At 34.7% G+C, this 20,796-nt stretch overlaps 1 protein-coding gene across 1 annotated transcript in view; it reads right to left on the reverse strand.

Annotated features, from left to right (window-relative positions):
• The window catches only part of FUT8 (fucosyltransferase 8), a 66,423-nt gene that overhangs the window by 29,557 nt on the left and 16,070 nt on the right, over positions 1-20,796 (reverse strand). The window contains exon 3 of the mRNA XM_015864462.1: positions 4,388-4,807. Within this exon, the coding sequence (XP_015719948.1) occupies positions 4,388-4,590 (203 nt within the window). The 5' untranslated portion in view covers positions 4,591-4,807. The remainder of the gene's footprint in view (positions 1-4,387; positions 4,808-20,796) is intronic.

Genomic DNA, 20,796 nt, shown 5'->3' on the forward strand with positions numbered 1-20,796 from the left:
GAAGTGTAACCTATACCAGACATATCACTGAAGCCATTTTTTTTGCCTTCTTGTATTATGGATGGATGGTAAATTAACCATCTGTAACTGGAACCTCTGAAAGCAAAAAGAAGCACTCAAAAATGTCATATAGTGACATTCAATTAACTGCCATAACTTGTAAAATATTATAAAGATTTTTTAACCAGAAATTATTAAAAATATGCTAATATTATCCTACTTCCAACGTATTAAAAGTTTACAATAAATAGTCAGCAAAAGGATGACAAAAGCTCACACCAATTCTGTAAGCAGCAGCAGATATAGTTGCATTTAATCAGTTTCAGATCACTTAAGAAAGTCAGCGATCACAATTTGGTCATAAAGGAGCAGATTACCCCCATTCAGAGGATCACAGCTCACTAGGAACTCCCGCAGGGAGAATGTCCAGTCATTAAATGAGGTAAGGGAGCTGAATTGTTTGCACCTGTGTTCCTAGGGCTGGCTACAACCCTTCACCAGCTGCTCCATTACAGGTTCAGGCCATAACCTTCCGGTTCCCACACAAATATTTTCTCATTCTTTCATTTACACTTTTCTGAGCTCTTTGCATAGTGCTGGAAGATTCACAAATAATGTAATCTACATTCAGATAGCATTTTCTTTATTGATTATTAGTAATTACAAACAGAAGGAATTTAAGTTGTTATTTCACACTTCTAAGATAAAACCACCCCAGTAAATAAAACTGAAAGGAAATACTAAAGGTTACCTCCAGCAAGAAAAATTCCCAGCCAATTTAAATCAGCAGAGCTAATTTATATCCACTGAAGATGTGCCCCTTTCCTTAATTCATCATTGAAGAAAAAGAAAGAAAACAACAAAACAATAAAGAACAGAAATTCACAGCTATACCTGAATGATTTTCTTCCTAACACCTTGGCCTGTGAGATTATCTCAGCCTTGAATTTGCAATATTTAAATGCATCTAATAGAAAATTATATTTTAAAATAACATTTTAAAATAGTATTTGGAATTGCATCAAAACTATTTTTTGCATCCAGTTGCCTTTCAACACTTATTAGGTTCTGCAGGCTTAGTGCAGCCAGAAACTGCCCAGAAAAATGGACACAAGTACTCTAATAATTAGATTTGCATATAATCAATTGATCCTGAGGTTGGATTCTGTCCCAGCCTCAGCACCAACTGCATTAAAGCAATTATAGTGCTCTCCCAAAATGTACTCTTTGCTCTGAAGCTACACTCAGAAAAACAAAAATGATGTCTAGAATCACTGGTTCTTAGTTTTACTTGATTACATTTTGCCCTTTTTCACTCCTGCTCTGCTTTATAACATTTGATCCCACTCAAATAAGAAACAGGTTATTGTATTTATTACAACAATTGCAGGTTCTGCAATATGTAATACTTAGTAGGCTTTAGGGAATAAATACATATTGTTAAATATAAATGAAGTGTGACATATTAGCAATATGAACATAATATGAAGACATTTAGCAAGATTATCTGTTTCCCTGCAGAGAACTCTGAAAATGATGGTTCCTAAAATGTCATGCAAATATGCCAGGAAAGGATACCACTAACTGCAAAAGACAAAACTGTGAGCACCTTCTCAGCACCTTACAAAGGAATACATGAATACTATGAGCCATTAATATATTTTTTAAATGAAGTCTATGGAACAGATGATGGCATACAAGTACCTTTTCCAGTTTCCATTTACAAAAACCAGAAACCATTTTAAGCTCCCCTCCTCCTAAAAGCCTTCTATCATTTATATGCAACGATGACAGCTTTCAGCAATCGCATTATAAGCATACTAGTAAATTCAAACTTCAGACAAAATTGCAATGCAGGCAAACAATGAAACATTATGCAATATTGCAATTTATTCTACATTCTAGCATGTTTTCCACAATAACAAAAATTATAGTAAAGATTTCTCTTTCTTCTGCATGACCTGACATCTATAATGTGTTCTTGAAAGAGCTCTTTCAATTCTACTGGAAGTAGATCAGTAAAATCTATAAAAGAACTTCATGTTATTACTGCCTCATACTGATAAGAATGTAGGCTGCTTCGAAAATAAATCCAGATTTGCTCACACTAGTATTGTTTATAAATATGTAAAGATTATGGTAATTCTCCAAAATTCTTTACACAATTAAATGTAACGAAGTGCAGCCTGGCTCTTAAGTTTCAGCACCCCCCCATTGACTGAGCTTTGTTATCAAGTGAAGATTAAGTCAAAGAAGCCACAGGAACAACACATCACAATGAGAAATACTGAGCAATCAAAATGTACTGTTCTTAAACATATTTTACTATACAAATAAGGACTCCAAACAATTAATGATCAAATACCAGTTTTCTCTAATTTCAGAAGAGGAATTGTTTTGGTGACTTCTAGCTACACAGTTCTTGTAATCACATCCACTTTCTGTTCCTTTCCTCCTTGCTGTAGCTATCTGATATTAATGGCAGAGCTGAATACTATGGTAGTTTTCTGCCATTCACAAAGCTTCTTTGCCCACTGAGGTAAATTAAGCTAACTTGGGCATCTTCTTCCACTTCTCATTTGTGAAGTTAAACAGATGTTTGTTTATTACTGCAAATTTCTGGCTAGGCACTCCTGTTATGTTTAAATTCCCAATGACTTTGAGCTGGAATTAATATTGAAACGTTTAAATTTGTGAGTATACTTTACCCTGTTTCATGACACAGTATATTCTACATCTAGAGCAACAGTAATCTTCTGAAGTTGATTTTGTTCAACAGAAATAATGGAAAGCCTTTACATTGTCTTACATCACTTCCCTCCAAGTCTAGTGCTTCACCAATCTCAGATCACTTCCTTCAAAAAAAAATTACACCTTCCAGCCCCAGGTACATGTATGCATGCTGCTAATCAAATAGGCCTTTAAGGTCATTTTAGATTTTCTTGTGCTGGAGTTTCAAATTCTTCTGTAGTTACACAAAATCATTAGGACAAAATGTCTCAGAAACACTTCAGTAACGTATTCATATAAACACTGAATTGAATACAGTTATGATCCTAGTAGATCATCTAGCCTAAGCCCAGAAATATGCAGCAATTACCTGTAGTATAGAGAAGGAATGTTCTACTCTAACACGCTTGGATTAGAAATAAACTAATTGCTTTATTGATACAAATCAGAGCAAACTATAATCTGCATGTTACATAGGCCAGGTCCCATATATGGTCAAGAACTTATTTACAAAAAACATGGCTGTTGACTAAGTTTCTAATTAGCACTTTGACCTTGTTATAGTGCTTATATTATCAACCCTAGCAGGGTACAGTGTACCTCCTCAAGGCTTGTGGAATGTTGAGACTCTGCTTTTAGGCTCCAGATGTCCTGCTTATCCAGGAAGGAAAAAAAAATTCCCAAGACATAATGTTTGCTGACAAGCTTGAATTAATTGCTGAAGGCCCTGAATTTATTGCCAGCTCTCAAGAGCACTTCTATACATGCCCTGGTGCCTGAATGTGATTGTGATGGAAAAGTAAATGAATTCAGATCACAAAATCACTTACATGTATTTTAAATAACATTCTACAATTCTCTAAAATCTTGTACTGAATTTTGCTCCTCTGTTTTTTACAAAGCCTCTGCACTTGTCCCCTCTATTAAGTAAGGTTTTTAAGGTTGTGTGCAGCAATGTTCATGCAACCAAGATGCAATCTGAATGTGGCATCACATCCTACCCCAATAAGTTCTTCTTCCTTTACAAGTTTTTTGGGAAAGAAATACAGAGATATCAGAAGAGATACCTATGTGAAGAGCTCTCTGTCTGTAAAGGTGAAAGAAAACATTCTGAACCACAGTAGTTCCAATTTGTAATACAACAAATAGTTTGGAAAACAGAAATGATCGCACCATTCTACAAGAACCATTACAGGTTTAGCAGCAAAGTAAAGAAAAATATTAGTGATAACCAGTTCATCTTCAACAAGTTCACACATCTTCAACAAGCTGTACACATTCTCACAATTTTAAAATGAAAGCTTTCAGTTACTGCAGACAAATACACAAAAGTCACTAGCTTTTCTAATTGGTTCAAACATCACAACAATTGCAGCTATTTGAAGTTGACAGTGAAGAGTCAGTCTCTCTGTTATACTGGCAGCAGCACTCAGACAAATAATAACTTTGAACTAAAGCAAAACGACACATACAACATTATTTAACTTCTTTAAATGTTTTGGCACATTTTCATTTAAAGCACTGACTCAAATACTTCCGCATTTTTAAATATGCTAAATTTGAAGTTTAAAAAAAAAAAAAAAAAAAAGCAACCTTTAAGTCTGTTTTTTTTATCCTACATAATCATTTTCTGAATAATTTTATTTTCAGATCCTACCTGAGAGATTCTGCCATCCGCCTTAAGTCTTCATTTTGTTGTTTTAAACGCTCAAGTTTAGCAAGTATCTTGGACAATTCACGACTAGAATGATCTGGATGCTCACTGTCTCGTACCAGGTGTCCACCAATATAGAAGAGCAAAGTTCCCCAAGCAAAGAGGATGAGCATAATCCAACGCCAGGAACCAGTCCATGGCCGCATTTTCAGATGCTCAGTTCACTCCAGAACTGCTTCTGTTCACAAAGCAACACACATTTTAAGTCCTTAGCCTGTACAGAAGAGGACAATTTCTGTTCCTCCACTTCACCACATTGTACTGAAGAAAAATTATTCTGTGTTTGTTTCACTGCAGTTCCTTAGTGAAGATCCTTATGGAGTTGAACATAGAATTAACATTGTATCATTCCTGGATTATATTCTGTGGAAAGAATTTTAAGAAATCTAAAATTATAATTCTGATATATAACATATTTGATTGCAGTTAAGCAAAAAGTGTGATCATTAACATTCAGTAAATTGCCAAAAACATTATTACTTTCTGACAAGCAGAAAAGAAAAGCACTTTTAACTTTCCACTGAGTTGAAGAACAAATCACATAAACAAAATGCAATCAATTCTGGGTTTCAAATGACCAGAAGAAACATAAATTTTTATAAGAGTACATATATATGTACATATATATATATATATATATGCACGCACATATACATACACTTACTATATATCTGTATACTGTCATAGCCATTCTAACAAAATATTTTACAGTTGCCAAGTACTCTGGCCTAGGGGCAGCTGTACCACAAATTAAGCTATTGCAAGCATGGAAAAGACTGTAAGAAACAGCTTCTAGACACATAATCCATTGTCCATCTTCCTTTCTTGCAGACCCTGAAATGCTTGTTTAAAATTAAAGCCAAAATTCAGACAATACAGCTTCTCTCTACACCTTTCCACTGCATTTGCTGAAGAAAACAATAAACTCTTAAAAAGAAAGAGGAGAGATTTCAAGCAAGACTATGTAGCACTATGATACTCACACATATGAAAATCTGGTTTGAGCATAGAAACTTAATTTTTAAAATGAGGTCTCTTCTGTGTTAAAACTACTAAAATCATTTTGACAAGTAACATGAATACAAGTATGAAATTGCCTAATAAGTGCCATTTCTCATCTTAAAACACCGCATCCATTAAAAAATAAAAAAAAAAAAATGCAAAATCACCTCAACTGATGTTCCATTTGGCAAAACATCATTAAACAACTAAACTAAAAAACTAAACTTTAATCAATAGACTCATCCAAAATGTTCAAAAGCATTTCTCACACCTTTTTATCCTGATGCCTTTTGTACTCAATTTTCAAAATTAACTTTATCTCCAATTCTCAGATCTGTAAATCTACCAAATTTTCTCTGAGACGCTCTCCACACCCACATTCTCCCAAGTTCTTCTTCTGTGTAATCATTCCTTCACCTTAATTTCTTTTTCCCCCCATTCACCTTTTACTGCTGTTTCAATTCCATTTCTTGTTTAGAGAAAAGATTTCCCAATAACTTCCAAGTTTGTACAATCCCAGGGATACACACTGAGCAATTACTTCCAGGTAGGAAAAAAGGTAAAATTTAATATAAAGTGCTGAAAATTTCCCATAGCTATTTTGTGGGAGGACCTTTGTTTGTATAAGTTTGAAAGAGACACAAGAATTCCATTTAAAACTAGTAGGATGTCGTGCACGATGGAAATGGAAAAGATCTGTAGCACAACTCTGAGTTCTTTCCATCTAATGCTTTTTTTGAGAGTATGAATTATGACCTGACCTGTTTGCTTTGAAAGCAAGGCAGAATTCTATGTTTTAAGATAATGTCATCTTCTACAGATCACTAAGATGGCTTTATACACATTTTGTTTTAACTTAGTAGGAGTGTGGGACCAAATAAAAAGTGCACACATTACATAAAACAATGTAGGCCATTCCCAGAGCTCATTGAGGACTGTTACTGCAAGCAAAGTAAGCCTAGAGCCAAATCAGCTACACCTGCAGAAGCAATTAAATTATGAAGTGTGTCAGCATTTAATGAAACAAAAAAGTTTTGATAAATATTTGCTATTATAAATTATTAGGAATACACATTCATTAATACATCAATTGATTGGAAAAGAAAGCTGTAAGAAAAAGTCACATTAAAATTTATTTACTGCTAAATGCACAGCATAGAAAAAGCAGTTAGCTTCACAAATTTGTTTAGACCCCAATAAGGAGAAGATAGAATATTTGCCTTAAAAAAATCAAAAAAATCATACTACACATGTAAACCACAATTCACTGTAAGCATAGAAAATGTTTTGTTGTCAAACTAAAAGGAAATGTTTTGCTAAAAACCACTACTTCACAGGAGCGAATGCAGTGTATACAAAATGACTAAAGGAAATGATAAGGAGAATGCAAACTTAATTAAAATTATTTCTGTTAAAAATGAGAGACTGATGTGTATCTCCATAATCATCATCAGAAGAAAAATATGCATACAAGTCAAAGTACTTTTGATACACCAAAAAAATGATTAATTAATGAAAAAATCTATACTATGCACCCAGAATGTCTTTTGGTTATTTACAGATCAAGTGATACTTAAAACTTCTATGATTTAAATAAGGTCCTTATTAACTTACTACTTGCAATATGCTTTCAATAATAAATTCAGTGAGAGAGTGGAGATTTCCTGTCTGTTTTTGCTTGCTGGTCAGAATTATGGCCCCAGAAAAGGCTTATGTTTTTCTTGGCAATGTACAATTTAAGATATTTTAAACTTGGTTCTAAGCAAGCAAACTTTTGGCTCTCCACTCTATTCACGTATAACTTACGTAAGGTGGGGGAAAAAAAAAAAAAAAGCTATTCATGAAGCAGAACTCTTGCATTATTATAGCCAATACATACACATATTTAATGGCATATACATTGTCTCGCATTATTTTTCACAATATGAAATATGAAACTCACTCCACTATTAAGTGGTATAACATTGACTTCTTAATCACTAAACGTGAAACACTCAAAAAACGATACATTCATTCGACTTAAATTGAACTCCCTCATCACTGTTAATTTCTCTTAATACACAATTTCACCAACTAAATTATCTCCTTAGGAAAGCATACTACTCTAAGTACATTGCTCTAATCTTAGGAAAAGAACTGTAAATTCTAACTCCTGTGTGACTATGTGTGACGGCACAGCCTCTGACAAAGGACTGGAAACTAAAGAAATAATTATTTTTAGATTAAAATGATGCTAGTTTTTGATACAAATAAGCAAATACGTAGCAAGTTTTATGGGCTTAGAAAAGATTTCTTCAGTCAAAATCTACATCTTGATATTTCTTGTAACCACCCCACAGAAACCTCTTCATTAATTAATTAAGTTTCATCTTCCTTCTTTAATTTTCAAACTAAATCTATACACTGTGAATTTGTAGTTGTTTTCTTGCACAAGTATACGTTCTGTTCAGAGAGCTTAGTCTGTGCTTCTTCTGTACTCAAAAGCGCATCCACAGGAAGCATGCATAACCTTTCTCAGACTTATGTGCTACTTAAAATATAACAGGCACTTCACCACAGGAGATTTACAGATTTTCCACATCTTGGACAAGCTCCTAGTCAGATTAAGTCTTTTCATAACATATGGAATCAGAATTGTATACACAGCACATAAGATGTTGCCAGTATCTTGCACGAAACAAATACTTGCTTTTCTCTCTTGGACTTCCTCTGTCTGACACATCCCAGGACCAGATTTGTCTTTTTCATGGCCGCTTTACTTCACCAGTCCTCAGTTATGAAAGCTCCAAATCTTTCTGCACTTATATCTCTTCAAATTGATGAGCTCCCATCCTATAAACAGAAGTTCTTATTAATCCTTTCCACTTGGTGTAATTATACTTAAGCCTACTCTACTAGTCCAGTATCACAAGTAAAATACATCCTGCACATTATTCTAATCATCACAACCATTATCTACTTTGTAAGGCAACTTCCATTAGAATCCCTTATAGCTGGGACAGTCATATCAGAACATCATCTTTACCTAAAATAGGTAACAGATGCAGTCCATAAGGAATTTCACAAATATTTGTTCTTCTCCAATCTAATATTCTTCCTTGCAGCATGAGTCAATGTCAATTCACAACTTCACCCACTTCCTTTTCTAATGCTTTTTCTGGAACGCAGACACATTTTGTAGTATTCCAAATGCATACTTAATTATTGTGTAAAGTTACTCCTCTTTTCTATCTCAATTTCTATTTACATGCATAATAGGAAATAAGCAAATATAATCACGAGTCTTATTTATTCTTACATCCATACCTTCAGCTATACTACTGCTTCCATAAAATCCTAATTGTATATCTCAATGGATTCCTCCAAGCAATCTGTGCGATTTTCCCTTTGTATACTTCCTTATAATTTTGTGTGAGATTAGCAGATTATTTATACAATCAGATTATTCTCTAATTAAACATTTTCTTGATGGAAAATTCACCACCCATTTGAATTTCATTGCAAGTGCAGATTTATTCAGTAATGAAGCCTTCATATACTATAATTTCTGATCTCAGCACAGAAAACTCCCTGGCAAGAGGAAATACCAGCAGTGCAGGATTTTTAAGAAGAAAGTATACATAGGACATTGAACATGAAACAGTTCAAGAGGAGTTTAGAATTAAACAAAGTAAAACCATTTTAAAGGTAGACAAGACATCAACAAACTAAACATTTCACCTAGGCAACTACTGCAGTTTCAGCAAGCAACTGATACCATTTTAAGCAAAAGAGAGGATTGTATCTTAGAAAGAGAAATGTAGCTTACTTCCCAAATACCTATAAGGTTCTCTCTCAAACACCTAGATAAAAAATAACTGGGATTTATTTATTTTTTTTTCAGAGGGAGAAGAGAGTGAATTATCAGAATAATAGGCTCCTCCAAGAAAATTATAGAGTGAGACTCATTTTAATATGCAATGAATAAAGCACTATTTGGTTTTACAATCTCTTTTTAACTATAAAAATAATACATTAACCAGAAATATAGCAAGGTAAAAAAATTACCTTTGCCTTATATCAACTAACCAAATGCCTTTTGAAGATACAGCTGTCTTACTAAATGAATAGGTCAACCACATAAGAAGGAAGGTTTATTTATTCTTGTTTGTTTACTGTATTAACACCATACAAGTCTAATCTAATAAAGCCACAGACAAGAACAAATTATTAAAAATTCAAACATCAAGCATAATCTTCCTCCAAAGTAATAAGTGAATAATCTACTGGAAGCTCTTGTAAAAACCTACTTTCAAGAAGTGAGTGTAAATCTGTGGAAGTGATACCGTAAAAGAACTGACTACAAAGGTTAGCAAAATACAATAACTTTATATTAAAAAATAAAGGATTTCTGATGATAAATTGTTGATTGCATTTGCAAACAAAGTCATTACCTAAAGCCTAGGAATTTAATCTAATCAAACTGATCTTATGAGGAAGGGAAAGGAAAACCTACACCTATAAATATCTAGCGCTGAAGGAACAAGCTATTGAAACAGATGATTTAATGAACTAATGGACTCTCCGCCACTTACCCAATTTAAACTGAAGCATCAAAGATGTCTACAAAAAATAAACCAATGTACTAGAGTTTAAAAATAATTGAGTTTTGGCCTGCACAAGTCGGGAAGGACTTGATAACAATAAAAAATGCATGCTTTCTTCCCCAAACCTAAAACCAACTATGTTTCTAATAAACATTGAACTTAATGCCTATAGTTGTGTGAAATACTTCTGGGAATTAGCAGAATACCACTAAAGCAAAGCAGGCCAGTCTTAGCCTACATCACAGCCACATGCCAGAATCTTAGAATGATGAATAGCCAAACACATCACAGGTTTTGAAGGAAGAAAGAAATCAGAACAAGACTGAATGTAACAAGCTGCTGGTTAGTTTCCTCCAGCATCTGAGGATTTACATTAACCAACAGTCCCTGTGTTAGCATGACCAATCATTATGTGATTCCAAAACAAAAGTTGTGATTAAGCTGCGTGCAAGCTACACATTAGCTATCAGTTCACAGAAGAATATATCTCAAGGTGCTTTAGCATGACTCAGTTAAAATGCATTCAACAATGCTTACCAAACTTGATAAACTTCCAGACAACCTGGTAACCACTAAGATCTAACTTCTGATTTTTTCTCCAAATGCCACAAATTTAAAAATAACCTAATGCTCTCTAAATTTTATCTGACATTTTTCTTTATATCAAGCTGAACTTCTCACAGTAATTAGGAGCTTTAAGAAAAGGACCTATTTTCCAAAGGTACTTCGAATACACAATACATATTCATACACAATACAGTCCCTTAACCATGTTTTTTTTTTTTTTAAATAATGGGATACTTCCCCGCTCCCCCAGGATATTACTTTCCTACACAGTTTTGCATTTGAATCCAGGTTCATACATGCAATTTCTTCACTTTTTGTTTTAGTGCCTTGCTGAGAATGAAGTACAAGCTGCCTCTTCTGCAGTTACCAGAATAAAAGTTGAAAAGCAAACTACTACACATGCAATCAGCAGTACTTTGAACAACAAGTCAGACTGAAAAGTATCTGCAAGTCCTTGACTAGCAGCATATAAAATTTTATGTGAATTAGGCAGTACATATATTATACACAATCGTATAGAAACATCAACCTACTCTTATTGCCATTACAAGAAATGCTAGAAATGCAACTGCATAAAATTTTGTAGCTGTAGTTCGGTGATTACAAAGATGAATGTAGAAAAATGAAGGGGAAATAAGTTTGGCAGAAAGGAAAGACAAAAATACAAGTTACAGTAGCAGCTGTGTATTCAGGGATACAAAGCCAGGTGGAAACTGTTTCTTGAAGGTATATAGAGGTCTTCAGGCCCACAAGCACTGACCAATTGACTATTAGGAATGGACATTTGCCAGAGGTAGTAACTGGAGAAAATGGTGAAAGATATAGATGTTGTTGGGGGACATTGCTGCTAACTGGCACCATAATCTGAATACCTTGGGTGAGGAACAGTGCGGTAGGGGCAGAAACAGGCAACCTTTAGCTAGTATTTGATCCTTTCATTCTTGCTGGTGCTGAAGTTCTTCACCAAATCTTCTCTTCCACCAGCTTCTGCACATCACTCCATAACAGCTGCAAGTATCAGAAACCAGGTCAGAGGTAGGATCTTCCTTCTCCGACTGGCATCAAAGCAACATGCAATATCTAAAATAAACAAGAAACTTAGCACCAGCCTGTTTACAAGTTATCTGGATGTTCAAAAATCAAGACAAAATAGCAGACAGATAAGTAAGCAGTGTTTGTAACTGTTATGCAAAAATGCATGACACAACAACCATAAGAAAACTGGACTTCTATTTGCAACCAGGTTGCAAACTCCTGGCATAGGCAAGGCTGTACCGTATTCAGAAGCTGAAAAAGTCACAGAACCGAGCTAAAAGCCTTCCTTACTACATGTGAGAGAGTTGGAGATCAGGTGATTTGACAACTGTGCAATAGATATGCCAGAATATGATTTCAAGTGGGCCACATCTGGGTTGGGTTTTTTGTTTGTTTTTAATTAAAAAATGAATTAATTGAAACACTCAAAATTACTTCCTACAGTAGCAAGGCCATGAATAAGCCAGACTGTGAAAGCTGCAAGTCAAAATCTCGGATAAATCTGGCAACAACTTTTCGTTTCAGAATTTATATAACACATTACCAAAGGAAAATGACATATGGCTTTAAAATGTACTGTGTTTAAAGCACTTTTTGGAAGGTATTAGCTTTTTGTTTAATTTTGTTTAATAAAATGTCAAGGATTAAGATTACATAGTAAATCAGATTTTCTATTTTTGTTTTTAATGCAGTTATCAGTAAGTCATAAATTGGCCGTCAAAGCACGGTGGTGTTAGAAACTATCAACCTTGGGGAGCCATTTTCTTTAAGAGAGAAGTGGTGTTTTCCTCTCCAAATAAACACTTTGTCCACTTTGTAATACATATGTAACTATTTCACGGTCAGTTCTTCCTATATGTTTAGCTGTTGATTATTAGCATGCCATAATTCCTTGACCTTGCAAGTGATATTTCTTTCAATAACTCTCCATTTATATCAGATGTTTTTTGAGTTGGTTTTGCTAAAATCAAAGATTTGACAGAGATAAGTACACTGAGAAGACATTTAAAGATCTCCATCAACCAGCTCCAGATTCATGGGCCAAGAGGCAATATGAAAAAAGAAAATAAGACAGAAAGGGTCTCACAAACCTGATCTTAGATGATACTGATGTCATTTTCACACGGAGAGTAAATTTTTAATGAAAAGAATCCTAAAGGATACAGGAAGGCAGGTTTTAACTGTGAAATGTAATCACCCACATAGATAAGCAGATGCTTAACGCTAGTGAAGCCCTATGGTAGCTTGTCTGATTCAAAAGACAGAATTTTATGAGCCATTTTTATAAGCATAAGAGAACTAAAACTCTTGAAGATTCTGTAAGGTAAGATGATGTTTAAACTGCAACAGCTTAAATACAGGGCCATAGCAGGAAAGCTAAACAAAGTACATGCATAAGCAGTTACTAAGAAGGAACTTAAATCACTCACTACACCTATGGTAACAGAATTCAAATAACATGAAATTCATGGCTGTTAATGCAAGTTATCACTTTCGATTCCACAGCAAGGGAAGAGAGCGTCACCATATGTTTTTCAAAAAGGCTGCAGAGAGCACAAGAATAACAGATCACTAAATATGACTTCTGCATCAGGCAACATTAGGCTTATAAGTTGTCTAATACTAAGGAATAGACTCAAAAAAAGTCTCTTTCTCAAAAGAAAAACTCCTTGCAACAAAAAAAGGCAAATTATCCAACCCGAGTTTATCTCACTATGATTCACACAGGTGGCTCCAGAGAAAAACAATACTTCTGATCCAGTTCTCATTGACTAAAATACCCTGAGATGGAGAGCTTTATTTAATCATTTATTTCAGTCATACTTAAACTTTTAAAAACATATATGCAATTGAGTAAGCATTTTAAGTATATGAGCAGGCCTTTATTTTTAGAGCAACGATGGGAGACATATATCTAAATTAGCAATGGGTGACCAAAAGTTCAGATCCAATGTATATTTAACAAAAAATAAAGACGGCAGCACACTGATCTGCTTTTTATGGCTCCATTAATACTTCTCAAACTGTAAGACATTTCTGATGCTAGGAAGAATAACTGTGTGCTTATCACCAGATTTACAAATGCCAAAGAATCTGTTTCAAGTTATTTAATAATTAAAAAATAAATAAATCGGAAGAAACTCAGTTATGCATAAATATAGAAATGCATTGTCAGAGAATGGAAAATACTTTAAAAATATTTGAATATTCATATTGCAATACACAAAAATAAATTATTTACACCATAAATAGCAACAACTGCTGCACAAAATATTTCACTTCTTTTCCCTAAGTAATAAATATTAAGATTGGGAACATTTAAGGCCAGTGTTTTGAATTATGCCTTTAATGCAGTGAGTTGAATTGAACCCAAAAATTTCACTTAAAATCTCACTTTCTCTTGAATCAGAAAAGGACTCGGAGCAGTTCTTTGACATTTTGCTAAACTTAAACCAACACAGATTGAACTGGAAAATTTGCTGGTTATTTACGTGCATAAAAACAGCTCCAGTGAAATACAGAAAGGCTCAGAGCACAAGGGAAGGAAGAAAAAATTCTTTGGTACCCAATGAAAGTTCATAGATATAAAGTGTAAAATAGTTTGGTTGATTTTTTTGTTGTTGTTTTTGTCTGATAGCTTCTATTGTTGTCATTTTACGTTTTGAAACTGTGTGTAAAAAGATGCTCACACGCTGTCCCAAATAACACATAACCATTTCCACAAAATGCTACATTTGTAGCTTTATTTTGTTTAATTCAGATTGTGTTATATTTAAAATGCATTATCTACCCAATACATGCTCATTGCTAACTTTCTTTACACCTACTCCATGTAAGAGATGAGCATACAAAAACTGACACTAGGTCAAGATTACTTCTGTGTATAATGCTAAGGTTTTCAATGCAGTCTATTGAGAAAAACTCCAATTCTCTGCTTTTCTGATAATTTTTATTCTTATGACGTGATTCAGCACAGTTCCTTGAGTGATATAAGATTCATCCTTGCACTATACTTTATTAAGAAAAACAACCATACACTCCAGTTTTTCCTGTTCCCTTACTGAGTTACAAGTTCACCAAATGTCAGTTTCTCTTATTACAGGACATCTTTATTCTCCCAGCAGAGAGTGTCAAAAAGCCTTGCAAACAACAGAAAACTTAAGTACAGTTTACTGATCAGATCACTTGACAAAGCAATACACCACACTTAGGCATATACCCAACAACTTTTTCTCAAAGTTTCTCCAGATCTGCCTGGTACAAAAATGAAACTTGCAGATCTTTTGCCTCCAACACAGCCTTTCGAATTCTCTTAAAACAGGGCTCTGTTCAGTTTGTCATCTTCTATTTTTTTCTGTTACAGATACCAATATAATTAATATTATACAAACTTAATTCTATTAAATAAATATGTGCAGCATCTGATCCTAATAGACTCTAACCAATTGGGATAGAGCTACATCCTATGAAAACAGCACTCACATTACTGTGGACGATCATTTCAGTTCTGAGTAAGAAGCCTTCTCCTGTAAAATATAGGCTTTTTGCATAAGCTTTTTCATGTTTGCTTCTTGTTTTTCCCCCTCTGCTTGACTTAAAAGTATTTTATAAACAAAAAACACTATTAGGATACAAAAAAGACATGAAACCTCATAAGTCATCTCAATCAATCATCAAAATACTCCTTATATATTTACCATTATGATAACTCCAGAAATGTAGATGGTTTTAAAATGTTCAGACTATTAACGATAATAAAACAAAGTGAAACAAAAAACATCCTTTTCTTTTTTTTTTTTTCCTGATAATAAGTACCAGTTTCACCTAAACACTCTGAGCTGTCATCAGTTCTACCAAAACAACCTCAAAAGAATTCTCATCACTGACACTTTTTCAAAGATGTATTTTAGTGCTCAACTCATTCTTTGCTTGTTACAAAATAACTTGCTCACTTAGGGAAAAAAAAAACAATTTATTTCCAATCTGTTCCTTAATTTTGTATAGCAAAATGACAGGGGGAAAAAAAAAGAGGGTTGGGGGGGGAACAACCCAATTCTTCTTGCCTCCAGGATTCTTCAGCAGTCACACTGAGCAGCTGAAAAAAGATAATCAATTCATAAATACAATCAATTTTTAGATGACTAAGACAGTTCATTGCTCATCATAACTGCAAAAGAATTAGATTTAAAAAAAAAAAAAAAATCAAAAGAATTAAGCAGAGAAACAAAGTGCATTTCAGGAAAAAAAAAAAGTATGTGTATAAAAAAAATATGATAAAGCATTTGTTTATACTCTGCTAAAAAGTATAAATTCTAAATGCAAAAACCATTGTACGTATGTGGGTATATACTCACTTTAAAGGTGTCACGGGTTACTTAGATTTACCTATGCCCGTGACAGGGGAAGCCACCCTGTGCCCCCCCCCACCCCCCCCACCCCACCCCAGGGCCTGGAAAGGAGGGGAAAAGGGGAATGGGATAAAAACAGTGGCAATCTAAGGAGGAAAAACTTATTTTACTAAATGTGATATCAAAATACAAGATAACACAATATAATATAATTGAGGCTAACAAATCGAACAAAACAGAGAGAGAGAGTCCCCGAAAACCGAGAGGCCTACTGTGAACTCTAGGCGACACGGCTGGAACGCTTCCCACTCCCCGAGAAGTTCAAGAGAAGAAGGAGGGCACTCCAGCCTGGGAACAAGATTATATAGCGTCCTGGTCCCATGACTTATCATTACCCCTGTTGTTCTCTGGGATATGTAGTCTTCTTCTGTGGACTGCACATTCAATAGAAGTATCCATACTTTACATGATGTTATGATGTGGAATACTGATAGCAAAATTACAAAACCATGACAAAAGGTCACTAAAAACACAGAAGCATAGAGCCTGCTGAAACACAAAGCACTAACGAAAGTAGCTGGCAGTGACTTGGTGAAAGTCTACAGATTTAGACAAAGCACACCTACATGGACGTACTAACTTGCAAGAACATTCTGTTCAAATTACCAGTCAGTTGATTCTTCTGATGCTTCTTTATAGACTGTTTTGAGTCTCAGTACATAAAGCGCTAGACAAGATCTGTAGTTGTCAAGAAATCATACAGAATCTAACAATTGTATTTGGCATACATCAGGGAAATATCTCACACGCTCTGTCATCTACTCCATCTCCAGATCTTTTGTTTATAACTAGTTACTAAATTATGAAATAGTAAATGCAAAGGAAAGAATGAAATGCAGGCAATGAGCAATCATTCAATGTAAGATAAATGGGAAGAAAAAAAAAAACCCACAACACAGGAGTGGAAAACTTGGAGGGATTTACAGAAGCCTGAAAGCTTGCTGCTTCAAAAGGCATGTATGTGGAGTATGTGGAAGAAATAAGCAGAGTGAGGGCGTGGGAGCACTTATGTTATTAAGATGCTTCCTGAAGCCATTAGAATGCGTGAATTACATCCCAGAGATTCTGTGAACAGAGCTTAACTTTCCTTCATTCTTAACATCATTCTCTGCTATGCTCTCTGCTCTAGTAAAGCACCAAAATAATAACAAACTCCGGTATTAATGTTGTAAAATGCCTCCAGACTCAAGAGATTATTTTATACTGAGCACAACATACTGATATACCCTGGATTGCTGCTACTGCACTGAACAGCAAAAGCCAAAGGCTGTAAGTTACCAGTTGAAAATCACTGGAATTGTATTAACAGTTCTGTGATTGTGCAGTATGTTTGGAATACTTGCACATGTAAGCATATTTTGACTCAAAGTGTATGTATCAGAACATAAGCCACGCTGTAAATTTACTGCAAAGTGCTGACATAGTATGAATATTCAATTTACAATTTGTGTAAAACAATTTTAGATGTATGAGCACTAATTACCTTCCTCCCTCCAAAAAAATCTTAATAATTCAGGTTCACATACAAATTATTTCATACTGTAACACAGTTTAAGAACTACCCACAAGGTAATAGCTACAATTACTGACTGAAAAACAGAGGCTCCAAGTACACAAGTTACTTTTCTGAAATTCCCTATGAAAAACACATAACAACCTAAAAGAGTGTAAGAAAATAAAGAGTGGTTGATTGAAAAAAAGGCGGTGTGGGACAAAATTAGTGCAGGTATCAATGATCTGGATGTTAATTTAAAATAAAATTAGTTTAGTAATAGAAAAGTACAAATACAATAAAATATTTTGAGTAAAATATCTTCAGAACATATTCTAATAGTATTGCTGTAGTATAAAAAGTTTCAAGAACTAACCTACTGTTAATAGAGACATATTACAGCGCACATACAATTGTCCTCGCCAATGTTTCAGCTCCTGTTCACAAGACCTTCCATCAACAGAAAGATGTCCAATACAGGTCACGTTCCAGAGCCATCTTTATCATTGCCTAAGATACAATTCCTAGATGGCTTTGCTATGTTCTGTGGGGTACTAATCACAGCAGCAAGGAATTATGAAAACTCAGAGTTCCCATTAGATGCTTTTTAGGGCGCTCTTCCTAAAATATCTGTGGCTCCTTACACTAGTTTTCACTCTGCTACCCTTCCAAAGAAATATCATCCATCTCAGATGAGTATTACATACATATAACAAAAGCACACATAATTTTTCCATATTTACTTGACTGCGGCAACTACCAAATCATGCTGAAATTAAGACAAGATAATCAAGGAGAAAAGATGCATAATACAGATGGTGCATAAAAATCACCAACTGCTGCAAGCATTCATAGAGCAGCTGCACAGTGCTGAGTGGTGTTTGTGGGTCTGTGAAAAAAAAAAAAAGCTCTGAGTTATAAGATCACTTACTGTTACTGTCACAGGACAATGAGCAATTTCTTCACATCCTTCTAATACAGGAAGTTTACATTCATGCCAGATATGACTGCCATATAACACCACTGACGGCAGTCAAAGTCATTTGGTAATGTGGAAAAGGGGGAATGATTGCTCTCTGGATGTCTGCAATCCCAGACTACCATCAGGTATCAGATAATCAATTGGAAATGGGAAATATGAACTAAATTGAAATCATTGCATATAAAGAGATATTGAACACATGACTTGCTGTGTAGCACCACAACTGTAATATGCAGGGAAAAAAATCCACAGCATTTTAAGGCAACGGAAGTTCTAAAATGAGACAGATCAAGAGTGGAGATATATTTACCAGTTCTGCCTTTCTAAACCAATCTTAAATATGAAAGTAAAAGGAGTGCATCCTATGGTTTAAGAAATAATAATAAAATTAATATTCGTTATCATGGTTGGGCAAGAAGGCGTAGAAAACACTCTTAAGAACAGGATTTTCTAAAAAACAATTAGCATTTTTCATGGAAAAGCATATACTCTGTGTCAGAATTACAATACAAATAGTTGTTCATAAGTATTCTACACTTAGTCTGGCAGGATAAATACTTATAAACAGAAAAAAAGAGTGATAAAACTGCTGTAAAAGATGATGCAACATGACCCTTTAATAAGCATTTGATTGAAAAGAAGCTTGTAATGCCTTTAAATAAAGACAGATTTCACTGTATTTAATATCCCCGTTACTGTTACACATTGTGTTTTACATAGAACTTGGTGTAAAATGTTGCCAGTAATATGCTGAATTTGGCTAAAAGTAAGACAGCTGCTAAGATGTTAGCAAAAGGAAACATGATACTGAGAAGTTAATGGTATGACTGCAAGATTCTGTAATACATTTATTCCCTCAGCAATAAAGTAAGACTTCAGTTCCATTTTCAAAGTCAATGACAATCTTCCTTTTTTTTTTTCCCGTTCTCAAGTGGACAGTACACTATGCAGTCCTGCTGCATCCTCCCTCCCATTTCTGCTTGCTGATGAGCCTTTATATCTTTAAAACCACAAGAGAAGCTCAGAAAATTCCTCTCTCAGACTATTTTCTCTTTTTTCCTAATAAAAAATAATTTTTTCAATAATTTTTTCAGTCTAATCTGCCCCAGTAGTTGAGTAATAAATCCAAAACCACCAGCTGAACTGGTGCCCCACACACTGCAGTTCTTAGGCCTGTACAATTCCTCTTGATTGTCCCCGGACAAAAATTGAAAAGAGAAAGCAAAAAGGTGTTTCATGCAGTTTTAAACCTCAGTGTTCCTTTAGTTAGGATAGAGGGACTGATTCCCTAACAGAGGAAAAACTGCCACCACCACTGACAAACCAAGGAAGTGTGAGCACAGTGCAAACTGTACTACAGAAACTAAATATAAACAAGTATATACACTTACATCCAAGGCTCACACTGAAAACAAATATAGATCACCCTTTTAACTTTACAGTGCTTTGTAACACCAACTTCACAAGTAAGCCAAATAGGGACACAAAAAATGTGTGAAAGACAACAGAGCAACTGCTGTATTATGAATTTCTAGGGCAGCATGTTCAAGGGATCAGCAAATTCAGATAATAAATGGTTTGCACAAACCATTCAAGTTGATACATACTTACATGCGTTTACATATAGGGAGGGAGAGAGACTACTATAGATGTTGTTACTGTCTGCCAGGAGATTTTCAAAACTTATTCTCTGTGAATCATTGTTTCCAGTCAGTACAGGAAGGTCACCCCCTACTCACAGCAAAGACCAGGAAAAATTTTGCAAGATCACCTACTTTTAGTCAAACACTGTCACAGAATCTGTATTCTGTTCTACTCAAAAGTAACATTGGCTATTTCTAGCCTAATAACTTTGACCCTTCCACAAGTTGCTGGACAGATCTACTGACTTTCTGCTACCTAAACGGTCAGGTTATGCCCTCACACTCATTGCTACCACCTGCACATTCTCATTTCATCCTTTGCATCATTTTAACACTTTCTGAACTCTTATCTGAGCTAATCCAACCCACTAACTCACCTTTTTGGTAGGTTTCTGACATAAATCAATTCACAAATGGTTTCAGCAGGAGTCAGAAATAGAACAAAGTGAAGTGAGAGCAGTGTTCAGGAAATACAGCCAATGTCTTCCAGCTGCGGGCTGTTAACAATGGCTAACCCAATTCCAGGAAACCCAGCTTTCCAAGCATTCAGTTATCTCCATACCCTTGTTCTGTTTTGGCCACAAGATTCCTTTGTTGTTGTTGTTTAGGTTGGTTTTTTTTTGTTTTTTTTTTAAA

Source organism: Coturnix japonica, chromosome 5, assembly GCF_001577835.2.
Source record: "Coturnix japonica isolate 7356 chromosome 5, Coturnix japonica 2.1, whole genome shotgun sequence".
Lineage (NCBI taxonomy): Eukaryota > Metazoa > Chordata > Aves > Galliformes > Phasianidae > Coturnix > Coturnix japonica.